At 42.1% G+C, this 13,124-nt stretch overlaps 1 protein-coding gene across 1 annotated transcript in view; it reads left to right on the top strand.

Annotated features, from left to right (window-relative positions):
- exoc4 (exocyst complex component 4) overlaps positions 1 to 13,124 on the top strand; it is a 516,360-nt gene that overhangs the window by 331,102 nt on the left and 172,134 nt on the right. The window contains exon 10 of the mRNA XM_078235822.1: positions 3,192 to 3,411. Coding sequence (XP_078091948.1) covers positions 3,192 to 3,411 — 220 coding nt within the window. The remainder of the gene's footprint in view (positions 1 to 3,191; positions 3,412 to 13,124) is intronic.

The raw sequence follows: 13,124 nt of genomic DNA, 5'->3' as shown, positions 1-13,124 counted from the left end.
CTTACTTTGTGTTGTGTACGAGTCCAACCAGCGGAGTATTTTCCTCCTAATTCCCATCGACTCCAGTTTTGCTCTTGATGCCACACTGGATCACATGAAGCCTTGAAGTCAAGTGCAGTCACTCTCAGCCCAGATCTAGCAATTGGAGATTGTGTTTTTTCCCTTCAGCCAGAGGATAATGTGAGAGGATGTGGTGAGAACAGAATGAAAATCATTAAACAGGAATCTAGAGTGTACCTGCAACTTGCAGAGATTTTCTGAAGTGGACAATTCAATTAACAAAGTCACTACTTCCAGAAGTAAAGAGTTGACAATTTTTGTTCAGAGAATGCAATCATAATTCATTACTGCAGTGTAGCTTATTACCCAGTTCATTTTCAATTAACAATTTTTGAACATGCTTGTAATCTGAAGAACATTTGTTTGAGACTATATGACAGACCTGAGCTACACAGTAAATTGTGTCATCTGCTTCCGTAATATTGAGTCACTTCCAGTGTTAAAATGTTCCGAAATAAAAGAGGTGATTACAATGTGATGCAGCAGTGAGATTGGGTATGTATGGGTGGCAAGGAATATTTTTCATTTTCCCTATTTTATGTCTGTCTTTGCATATACAAGGATCCACTTCACCATGTATTGATCGTACCACTACAACCTGAGTGCTCCAGCTGAAGTTAAAATGAGCTATTGGCAATTAAGCAAACTATTAGTAAGTTGCACTTCCCTAAATTAACTGCGCAAAGATAGTAACAGCTTTATTGAACTGTGTCCAGGTTCAATGATGGCCTTAAATTTTCCTTTTTAATCCAAGTATTTGGGGAATACTCTGCTTTCTGCTGCTTCTTCTCATTACATTTTTCAAGATCCTTTTAGTGTTTTCCTGACAACTTCATCTTTCCTTCATGCCAAACAAACTGGCCATGGAGGCCATTAAACTTCTTCACGGTCATTTTCCTTCTGCCTGTTTCTCCAGCTGTTATTTAGTGTACTGTATTTTTTTTTAGTTAATCTTCATGTGGTCTAATCACTTCAATTTTGCTCTTCCCACGTAGTCTTTTGTCAGTTAGGACTCTTTACATTGCCATCCAAGGATTCATCACCTAGATGTTCACTGAATGTTTAAGTGAACTCTCACTTTCAACATACTGTCATCCTTTTGAGCAATCATATACTGCATATGACAGTTGCTTGAATGTTAATTCAAATGCTTGGGAAGGAGAGATATTGTCTTTGGAAGGAGTTTGAAGGGGGTGACCGAGTGTGACTCAAGTCATAATAGCACACTATTACTTCTTAAATATACATTGCACCACCTTTATGCACCCATTGCAGAAAGAGGGAGGTACGATTTTACTCTGAAACAATTCCTTCAGCTCTGATTGTTGTCTTGAATATAAATCACATACAACCTTTGACCAAAAGCTACAGATACAATCATCCCTCAGACAGTTTAGGCAACTTGCCTCCTGTTGCAGCCTCCTGTCTGCTCTGTGCTACATCCAGATCATACTGCAAATGGTGTACCCTGGGCATATTCCAATAGAATGACTATCAAGTATCAATAATTTACACAAAATAAACCATGCCAGTGGCAGTTCCTGTAACTTAGGTGGCAATGTTAAATATGCGGCCAACAATTTGGTGCTTTAGTTCGGCTTTTGATGAGTCGTGCTTGGCCTACTGGTTGGGCAGAAGATTACATTTCCTGAGTTTCCCAAGTTAGAAATATGTCTCATATATTTTTATTTTCTGCAGCCAGTATTGTTACAACTGGCAATAACTCTGAGTTAGCCCAGTAAACATCTGGGAACAGATTACCGGACATTAGGAAAACAACTGCTGAACAATGCTCCCTCCAAAGCTCCCTGAACCACTTAGTGGTTTTTCAGAGACCAGGAACAAAGTTGTGGGTCAAATTTGTGCCTTTCCTCTTTATGCCACCAATATTACAGCATCACAGTGAGTCTGTAGAAATATGAATGGCTTCCCACTAGTCATTCAAATGTGAAGGAACCATCTCTGACCCAGGCATGTTTCCTGGTCCATGCTGAGCTAACTGATCTTGGTTGGGGAAGCATAATGGATGCTATAATTGGCCACAGCTGCTCTGCCTTGTTGAAAGGGAAATCGAGCAGAGTTCCTACTTCTAGCTATTGAACCGGGTCCCCCTCACTGGAAGATGAAGCCTTCAGTCGAGGATCATTGGGGAAAATGTGGGAGAGAAACTCAAACACAAAAGCAATTGGTTCCACTGGTCGGTGCAACATCGAGGGCCGAAGGGCCTGTACTGCGCTGTAATGTTCTATGTTCTAAAAGTAAACATTTTCACTCCGAACAATTGATTCTTTTCAAATTAAAAAAAAAACTATTTAATGGAGTTATGGTGGTATTGATCAACGTTGCTGTTACACCCTCCTGCCATCCAACCTTTGGAACAATTGAAAGTTTAAAGTTTATTTTTTAAGTTTTATTTGTTAGTGTCACAAGTAGTCTTACATAAACACTGCAATGAAGTTACTGTGAAAATGCCCTAGTCACCACACTCCGGTGCTTCTACCGGTACACTGAAGGAGAATTTAGCATAGCCAATGCACCTAACCAGCATCCAAAAGAGAAAATGCTGGAAAGTCTCAGCAGATCTGGCAGCATCTGTAAGGAGAGAAAAGAGCTGATGTTTCAAGTCCAGAAGACCCTTTGTCAAAGCCCTAGACCTAACCAGCATGCCTTTCAGACTGTGGGAGGAAACTGGAGCACCTGGATGAAGCCCATGCAGACACGGGGAGAATGTGCAAACTCCACATAGACAGTGACCCAAGCTGGGAATTGAACCCGGGTCTCTGGTGCTGTGAGGCAGCAGTGCTAACCACTGTGCCACCCAATTTCTGACCCCTTTGTGTCAATTGCCATCCTGTAACCTAAGAAATGAGTCGGACCACATTTGATAGTGAAGTGTGTCTTACTGGGGAAGGTAGTATGAACATTGGTCTGCAGAAAGGAAAATTGGTTTTCCTGTTTTCAAGCGGTTGAATCAGCCTGTCAAATTAAAGAGTTAGCTTTCAACTGTAAGAATGACTTTGTTATAGATGTTTACATTATAATCAGCTGAGCACACACCACACTGTCCTCCTAATATAGTGTTCTGCCTGAACTGTTCAGTGAATTCTAAGTATTTCTTTTTGTTCTTTTAGGTTCATTCAGGAGATTGAAGTTGCCATGTGGACTGGCTCCAGCAAGCAGTGCCCATTGCGAGAATTCCTCACCATGTACATCAAGAACTTCTTCCTAAATCAGGTTCACCTCGATGTCAACAAGGAAATTGAGGCTGCAACCAAGGTTGCCGATCCTTTGAAAGTGTTGGCCAGTGCTGATACCATGAAAGTATTGGGTGTGCAACGTCCCCTCCTTCAGGTAGGAATGTGTTAGTGCGTGACAGATGCATACAAAGCTTTTAAACGCTTGTAGTGCACACTTTGCATACACGTACAGAATTTGGAAATTTCATGTTCTTCACTGGTTTTTATTAGGCTGTTCATTTGGGTTTTGTCGCATTCATGGTAAACCAACAGTGGATGCCTCTTTGCTGTGTGAGTATGTTTAGGAGTGCATACTGTCAGATGCCTTTTTTGGCCTCAGTTAGAGGTGTAAGCACAAAGTCCAAGGTAGAATATTATTTTAGCAAAGCCATATGACAGCAGTAGTCCATAGGTGTTAACACAAGCTCAGCGACACCTTTGACCAGGTGGCAATGTTTGTTTAACTTTGTCACTTGTGATCCAGTAGTTTGTTGTGGTCTACCCTTTAAAATTAAGTTGTTCAGTATTCACAACTGAATGTTGGTGAGAATGCTCCTGGGACGCATTTTCCTTTTAATTCAAGGACGTGGGAACGTCCTAGAGTTAGTGACTGTCTGCTGGACGAAACAGGAGGAAGGGGCATGGCCTTGTTATTTTGGACACCAGCCTGAACTGTCTCAAAGTACAGCTTTGTATGAAGACTGGTGTTGTATTTCTCAAATCGTATTGCTCAAAGATAACATTTAGGGCGAGCATCATCAGTTCTTGTTTTGCATCAGCTGCCACACTTCCAATGAAGCATATAATACTGCAGTTTGCAACAAAATTGTTTGTAGGGTGTGTGATGTTATAAAATGAGCAGGATCTTTTTTTAAATATCTATTTATTCACGAGGTGCAGGTATCAATGGCAAAGCTGATATTTTTTGCCTTTCGATGGTTGATCTTGAGAAAGTGGTGGTGGATCTTTTTCTTGAACTGCTGTGGTCTGTGTGGTGAAGGTACCCTCACAAAAGGTGTTAGGTAAAGATGTCCATAACTTTGACCGAGTGATAATGAAGAAATAGCAACCCATGTCCAATTGCGACACCAAATCCAAGTCTGCAAGCTGTACGATTTGGAGGTGAGAGTGTCTCCATGCACTTGGTGCCCTTTAATTGCCCTTCTAGATGGTAAAGCTTTGCGTTTGGGAGGTGCTGCTGAAGAAACCTCGGCGACCTATTGCAATTTAAGCTGTAGATAGTACACAGTGCAACCATGGTATGCTGATGGTGGAGGAAGATATCTATATGGATGCATTTCAAGTGGACTGCTTTGTCCTGGATAAGTTTGAACCTCTTGTGTGTTGTTGGAGATTCACACATGCAGGCAAGTGGAGAAAATTCCATTACACTCCTGGCTTGTGCCTTGTAGGTGGTGGCAAATCTTTGGGAAGTCAGGAGGTGAGCCAATCACTATAGAATACCCAGTCTCTGACCTGCTCAAGTAGCTGTAGTTTTCTTCACCATCCTTCACGTGGATTTCCTCCGGGTGCTGCGGTTTCCTCCCACAGTCCAAAGATGTGCGGGCTAGGTTGATTGGCCATGCTAAAAATTGCCCTTAGTGTCCTGAGATGTGTAGGTTAGAGGGATTAGTGGGTAAATATATAGGGATATGGGGGTAGGGCCTGGGTTGGATTGTGGTCGGTGCAGATTCGATGGGCCGAATGGCCTCTTTCTGTACTGTAGGGTTTCTATGATTTCTTGATTTCACCAAGTCCTTCGCCATTAACATCTTGGAGGTCACCATTGACCAGAAACTCAACTGGAGCAACCACTTAAATTCTCCATACAATCATGTGTCCCTACACAGCTAGGCAAAGTGTAAGGATGTCACGTAGGATAAGATAGCTTTACTGGGAAGTAGCATGTTCCAGCCTAGGCTACCCCACTGCTATCTTGGCTAAGATGATCTAACTCAGCATTCACTGAAGATTGAATCTTGGACCACCCTGGATGGTATGGTTCAATCGCAAGCTAATCGTTGCCAAGAAACTTGTCTTTTGTAGGTACTGTGGTTGGTACTTAAAATTGAACTTGAATGAATACAGAGGCTGGATGCGTCGGGCATAATCTGTAAAGAGAATGCGAGATACCAGTTGCAAAGACAGACTTCCCGACACTAAAATAATAAAGAGCACACTGCTATAGTATAATACTTGGAACTGTTTTGATTTAAGCTGCACTTAGAAATACTCTTGTTACAGTATATATGGTGAGAATATTTTGCCATATATGAACCATAAAAATGCTTTACCTACAACCAAACAAATATACAAAATGTGATATTTATAAGGCGTGATGTACAGTGAATAATTCTAGTCTCCATATTGTAAAAAGGAAATAGAATCACTGCTAACTCAAAGTAAATAACCGTTTTCTTAAAAGAATTATTCAACATTCCTTGCGTGCAGCACTTTTTTATTTAGTATTCTGTAGTGTAATTTAGGTGGGGTGTGGGGGGGGTGGGTGGGTTGTTATTTGAAATGTCGCCCTTCAATTCCTTGAATCAAAACTGTTTGAGAACCTTTGATGAAGAGATATGGAGCATAAACAACAGCATACCTGTTGGGTCAAATGGCTTGTTTATGTATTATAAATACATCCTAATTTAGGGCAAGGAGCAGGAGAATGGTTATAAGACTACGAAATTTACCACCAAAGTTAATGTTTGAAACCGAGACCTTCCTAACATTTAAGAATAGGAAAGTACATCCACATGTTAGGCTGGTTGAGTGAAACAGTCTCTTTCTGGGCTGTAATTTTATCCTTTGCTTTAAAGGGATAACATTTCTGGATATATATACATAATACAGGTGTTACTACTGTGGGGAGAGGTGGGGATAGTGCAGATTTGATCCTGAACTCTGGCCTCCGCCGCCTGACCCAACTTTGGAACCATCCCCCGCAACAAATCGGGCATGAGGCTGCCGCTGACAACCAGGGCCCTCGCCCTGGACACTCTCCGACCCTCAACACAAAGCATCTACCCGCCGAAGCTGACAGACTCTGGCACAGGGCACGGATGGAGACACACGAAATCCGGAGCAAATGGCATCCCAGAAAACTCAGATCCAGGATGCTGGATGGAAAACCAAATTCCGGGATAGTCCCAGAAAATCTGCGACAGTTGGTCACCCTGACAGTGCTGGTACCACCAGCTCCTGATACACCTCCAGCAGCTACTTCAAATTCAACTTGCCAGCTGCCAGTCCACTTCTGCGGCCTCAAAGTTCCAGTCTTATTTGATGTTCGTGCTTGCAAAGTACTGCTGGTGTTAGAAAACGGACATGGGCCTGGAGTTTTCAGTCAGCAACAAAGCAAGGGGGCTCCCTGTTGATCTTAAAGTGAGCCTCATTGAGAGACCTCTCCGGTGGTTTGCTTGTATCACCAAACTAAGTTACAACTGATTGCAGAGTTCCATATTGAGGATTCCCAGCGTGGAACAGGAGTGATCCTAGCATGTTGTCCAATCAGCCAATCATGTTAAAAGATTTTCACAGCTCAAACAAGAAATAAAAAGTAAAAAATATAATTACTTTGAGATTTTCGTAAAAAGCAAATTAGAGTTTGGGACCTATGGGATGAAGGTAGAAGATAAAATGTTCTTCAAAAAAACTTCAAAGAAAATTATTTTAAAAATGTAGCTTAAAAAAAATCTAGCAATTAATCATTAAAAACACTCCACAATTACACATCTTTTCCAGGTCAGTTTCTGCTAATTGCCAAGTTTTAATCACATTGCCACTTAAATCCGAGTTATACCTGATTGAAGAGAACAGTGACATCATCATCATAGAAACACCACAATACAGGAGGAGGCCATTTGGCCCATCGAGTCTGCACCGACCACAATCCCACCCAGGCCCTTTCCCCGTAACTCCACATGTTTACCCTGCTAATCCCTCTAACCTACGCATACCGGGACACTAAGGGACAATTTAGCATAGCCAATCAACCTAACCAGCACATCTTTGGAGTGTGGGAGAAAACCAGAGCACCCGGAGGAAACCCACACAGACACGGGGAGAACGTGCAAACTCCACACAGACACTGATCCAAGTCAGGAATCGAACCCAGGACCCTGGTCCTATAAATTGAAATGTTCCCTGATTTCAATTATTGCTGGTTTGGGGATATTCACAGCGTGGCCTGTAGCTTAACAGTGAGTAAGAGACCACAACTTGAGAGTTTCTGCGCTAATCTGCACAATGACTGACATCCTGATTTTTCATCTGTGGAACTGTCGCCAAGTCCTGCTGGGGAATGGCCAATATTTTCTTTTCTTTTGTTTCACATTTCCAGCAGCTGCGGAATGCTGTTTTTGTACATCTCCCGGAGTTGGAATTAAATGGGAGATCAGCCTAAAAGCAACTTTTAACAGTGTACTTTCAGTACTCAATTCTAAAATAGTCGCTGAAAGTTATTTCCAATTGGCCACCCATTAAACAGATTACAAAGAGTGTTTTGCAGCTCGTTAAATCTCCTGTTGTACACTTTCTATTCTGTCCACTGATCAATTTTGGTGAATGACAAAGTGCTACAATTGAGCTGCATTAGATTATTTAGAGCATTCAGACCTTGTTAAGTCTTTTTTTTTGTGAACTATCTGCTGTTCCATCTCCTATTGATCTGTTGCATTAAATTTCAATAAAGTAACCTGTTGAGTCACTTGTTCCAAGGCAGCTTTTGTATTCTGCTCTTTTAGTTCGAATTCTGGGAGACTAGCAACTACACGTAAATTTCACCTGGATAAATCAGCTGTCTGTTCTGGCAGTGGGATGACAGGAACCCTCAGAAAAAAATGGATGAACCATTCTACAGCCAGAAAGAATGAAGGAGTTGGATCCTGCCATGTAAACAGGCTTAATGGACTCCCAGAATCTGAACTTGATGAGATGCCAGTGTAAAAACAGCTTCAGGCGACCTCTGATAAAATTCCTCCGCAGCTAATTCTGATGTACTAAGGCAACAGCAGTGCCTACAGTGCTGTTTTATCCATCCACAGATGCAGTATTATTTTTTCTTGGCTCTTGAGAATAGCATTTCATCAAGCGAGCTGTGTATTGGAAAGTGCTGAGAGGAAAGTTCCTTAATCTGGAAGAGAATTATTTTTTGCCGAGAATATGTTTCAGGCTATTGTTATACCACAGGTACTGGCCTATTTGTATTGAGCTGAAGTTGTACTTCCTGCTGTATGACTGTTTTCACACCCCACTGCAGGCTGAGTCTCCCAAGGGCAGCTGAAGTGCATGCATCCAAAAGAGAAAATGCAGGAAAATCTCAGCAGGTCTGGCAGCATCTGTAAGGAGAGAAAAGAGCTGACCTTTCGAGTCCAGATGACCCTTTGTCAAAGCTAAAAGGCATAGAAAGTGGGAGATATTTATACTGCAGGGTGAGGGAATGAAAGATGAGTCATAGCCACAAAAACAAGGGCAAAATAATGGCAGTCCATAGAGAGAATAAAAGATGTGAATGGCCAAATGGCAGAGAAGCTGAAATCAGAGGGTAAACTGTGACAGATGAAGATGTGGGGGGAGGGGGGGTGATGGGTGGGAGAGAGGTAAAACTGAGAAGAAGAGGAAGCAAAGGGGAAGAAAAGGTAAGGAAAGGGGGATAGGCTACGGGGAAAGATGAAGGGGAAAGAAAAATAAAGACCCTAAAGAAATAAAAGGTAGCGAACAGTTAAAAATGAAATGAAAACAAAGGGGTCGAGGTGGGGCAGAGCTAATCATCTGAAGTTATCAGTCGTGGTGTTGGGGAGGGTTCGGGAGAAGATTGTGAGCACAGGGTAGGAATGGAAACGGCATCAACTTCTGGCCCAAGCCGCAGGCCTCCACTTTACCGTGGGGACAGGTCCCGGGGGGGAGCGCTGGAGTCGTCGACTGGACATTGGGGAGGATTTGGAAACACTTTGTGGATCTGCAAACCTTTCAGAACCATTGTCAGCTCCCTGGTTTGCAGCTGCAGGGCTTCTCCCTCCCTCCCTCCCTCCCTCCCAGGAACAGGCCCAGATTAATGGCTCCATCCTGGCTCAGCCACTGGAGGATGGTTCACATCAGAGGAAGTCGGGCAGCATGGTCGGTGCAGGCTTGGAGGGCCGAAGGGCCTGTTCCTGTGCTGTAATGTTCTTTCTTTGTTCTTTTTTCTTTGTTGTTGAATTTGATGTTGAGACCGGAAGGCTGTAATGTGCCTAGCCAGAAGATGAGATGTGCCCCAGACATGCATCTTTCTGTTCCTATTACACAAGTTTTCACAACCAGAGTTGTGTTCACCAGCATCCAAATGTTGATTAGATTTTAATGCTACCCATAAACCTTGTCTTCAAACTTCACTTTGCACTCACCAAAGCTATAGTATGACTTCTATAAAGCTGGAACATGGGGCTATGGACTCTGGAGGGAGTTTCTCATCTCGTGGCTTTATATCATGCTGGCATTTAATCCATGAGTGTCACACAACCGGCAACAGTGCCAAAGTAAACTTGTCGGATTCACAAAGGTAAGCCGCTGCACATCCTGGATTTCATTTCCCCACCATGCCTTCAACTGCCTTTGTCCTAAATTCTGGGATTAGCTACCATACCTCTCTCTCTCTGCCTCCGCATCTCTCCTTAAAGACTTCCTCTTTAACCAAATTTTTGGTCATCTCTCCTCATATCTCTTTGTGGCTCAGTGTCAGATTTTTGCCTGGTAATGACCCTGTGAAGCATCTTGGGGTGCTGTACCACTTTAAAAGCATCATGTACATTGTTGTTGAGCTCTGACTGGGTGTAGATAATGAGTACGTGTGCTGCAGGCTGACCCGCACATCATCTCTGAGTGTCTGTCGGGCAGATTACACGGAACATTATTGAACATAATGAACTTTATAAAGGATGCCTGCAAATTGAAGTATTTTACAAGTAATTGTGTTTTTACTTTGGGTATGTTACTCTTCTGTGAACACATATCTTGTTCATTTTTCTCACTTGCTGGTTTCTTCTTGTTTTGCATCTTTTTGTAATGCAGTAACAAGGACGGTTGTTCCTCAAGACTGACACAATCTGGCTGATACAAATGAGAGAGTCCATATTGTATCCATCTCACTTCATCCATCCATGAAAAATTCAACTGCAGCCCCATGTTAACAGCACCCGGCTGTTTCTTAAATGATTACAGCGTTTTTGCTTCCACATCTCAATCCGTAAGCCATGTGTTGGTCACTCCATGTTTTAAACCATGTCCTGACAGCAGTACTAAATTGAACAAGGAAAACTGTTACTAGACTCTGTAATGATTGCTAATCTGGCCTTGGTGAGGAACAACAAATGTCAAAGCAGCATTGAATCTGTTGGCATTCAGTGGTGCCACACGACAGTAAAATTGCCTTTCCCAGCTAGAAAACTGGTACAGTAGAAGTAGAATGAGATGGAAGCAAGGAGGCAAGACTCTTATTGCCAGTCCAGATGACTTGTAGAGCATGGCTCACCTCTGCATCTAGATGGATTGACAGAGTCTGTATACTCACTCTGCTTTATTACCAGGCAAATACAGGCAGATGTGTGAAAAATCATGGAAAATTGGGCACAGTCTACTTTTTGTGGAGTCTGCCATTCCTGGAATCCTTCCATTGTACCTCAACACTCGTGTGCATGCTAGGCACAAAACCTTCTGACCAACTAAGTGAAATCAGAAAAAGGAAAATAAGCAAAATAGGGTTCAGAAATGCTTTTAAAGTTCTGTTTGGGCTTACTACTTCATTTAGGGCGTTTTAAATGGACCTCCAGATGCCTGTTTTATTTGGTTAGTTAAATGATTGCGTGTTATGCCAATGTAAATTACATAGGTGCTGAATTTAATATAATGCATTAAAAACTGGCAGACATTTTCAGCCCCAGTTTAAAAAAAAAACGAACTAAAAAGGAACCACTTGCATTTATAAAGCGCCTTTCGCATCCACACAATGTCACAGCCAATTTTTTTACTTTAAAAGTATGTTTGTTTTGTGGACAAATTAAAGATCCAGTTCGGGGAAGCATCCCTACAATGACATTGCTGTCACTCAGCCTTACCACTCCATCTAGACCCATTCAGTTTCATGCCGTAAATATTTTACCCTTGTCATTCCTTCCTCTCCCTTTTTCCAGCTGCTGTTTCACTTGGAGAAGATTGTCCCCCTCAGCATTGGATTCAATTCTGAGCTGATCTTTCGACTACAAAGAACGCATATTTTCAGCTCCATAATTTTGCCAGCTTCTGCCCCGCCTCAGATTATTTACGACCAATATGCTCATGTCTTTGTCATGATTCGAACATTCAAATGTTTTACTGGCCCGCTTCCCACCCTCCATGCTCTGTCAACTTTAACCCTCCTGAAACGCGCCTATTGTATCCATTCTACACTGAGTCTTGCTGATTCATCACTCCAGTTGTAGCTGGCCGACATTTGCTCCCAGCCCCTCGTGCCTTCAATTTAAAACTCCAATGTTTGTGTTTAAATCTTTTTGTGGTCTCAGGCTTCCATGCTTCAATAACATCCTCTACTTCAGCAAACTGATAACCCTGCCCTCTTTCTACCCATGACACCACCTACCCCCTCACTCAATGAGCTCTCAATTTACCCATTTCTAGTTTCTTGTACATCCAACATTCCATTGATGGTGGTTGAGCCACCTTAGAATCGTAGAATCCCTCCAGTACAGCAGGAGACCACTCAGCCCATCTTGGTCCATTGCTCTCAAATTTACTCCTCTTTAGACTACTCCTCTGACCAAATATTTGGTCACCTTTTCTAATACCTTTGGGTTTGACTCAGCATCCGTTTATTTCTCATTGTCCTTCTACGAAATGTCATGAATTTTTATTTTCTAATTAAAGGTGGGTATTAAATGCAAGTGTTTGTTGGTTGAGGGACAATTGCTGGCAAGGAAATTGAATGGATGAATGAAAACCTCTCATAAGGTATCTCTGCTCACTTTACACACATCTATCACACACATCTATCACACACAACTGAATGAAAAATCTGCTATAAAACCTCAACAAGAAGCATATAGAGCCGTCTTTATTTATAATTTATCGCAATTTGGATTGCCAACTGTGGCAGGATGTGCTCGTGTCTTGCTTCCAACCACCCTACCCAATCAAGCGGCCTTTTCTCCCACATGGAATATTTTGATAACTGACAAAGTGTTCAAAAGAAATCAAGGTTATATAAAAAAACTTACATACTCCATGACTTGTCCTGGGGCTTGTACACATCAGTGTCTTGGAGATTAATCTTCCATTTTTGGAGGCATCCTGGACAATCCTAAAGCATTGGCAGTGCTGGAGGGAACTCCTGTCACATACTCACCATGTTAAGCCTCAACCAGATGTCAGAATGCAAACAGGTATTGAAAACAAGAACAAAGAGGACAGCACCACAGTTAAGCCCCACTCTGACTTGACTTCCACTGGTCTGGTTTGCAGATGATCGTGAGGATGGATAGTAGGAAAGCGATTAATCGAGTCTATGTTGTAGATTAATTCTGACAGTTCCATTTGTAGAACATCGAATACAACACTCTGTGAAGCATTACTTAATGTGTAATCATGCCATTCAGTCACTGACTTATTTGTATGCAATTGTAATGCTAGGCAGAAGGCACACGTTGTATTTCTGTGTCTCATTTTTAATAGTACAATCCTTTCAATCACTTATTGATTTGGTGGATAAAAACATTCCCTGATGTAGTACAAAGTCATACAAACTAGAATTCCCAGGTTCATTTAGTGATCAATGCATTGTCCAATGGTTCGAAGACATGT

This window comes from Mustelus asterias, chromosome 19 (genome assembly GCF_964213995.1).
Source record: "Mustelus asterias chromosome 19, sMusAst1.hap1.1, whole genome shotgun sequence".
In the NCBI taxonomy this organism is placed as follows: domain Eukaryota; kingdom Metazoa; phylum Chordata; class Chondrichthyes; order Carcharhiniformes; family Triakidae; genus Mustelus; species Mustelus asterias.
This window is presented reverse-complemented; position numbering and strand designations above follow the sequence as displayed.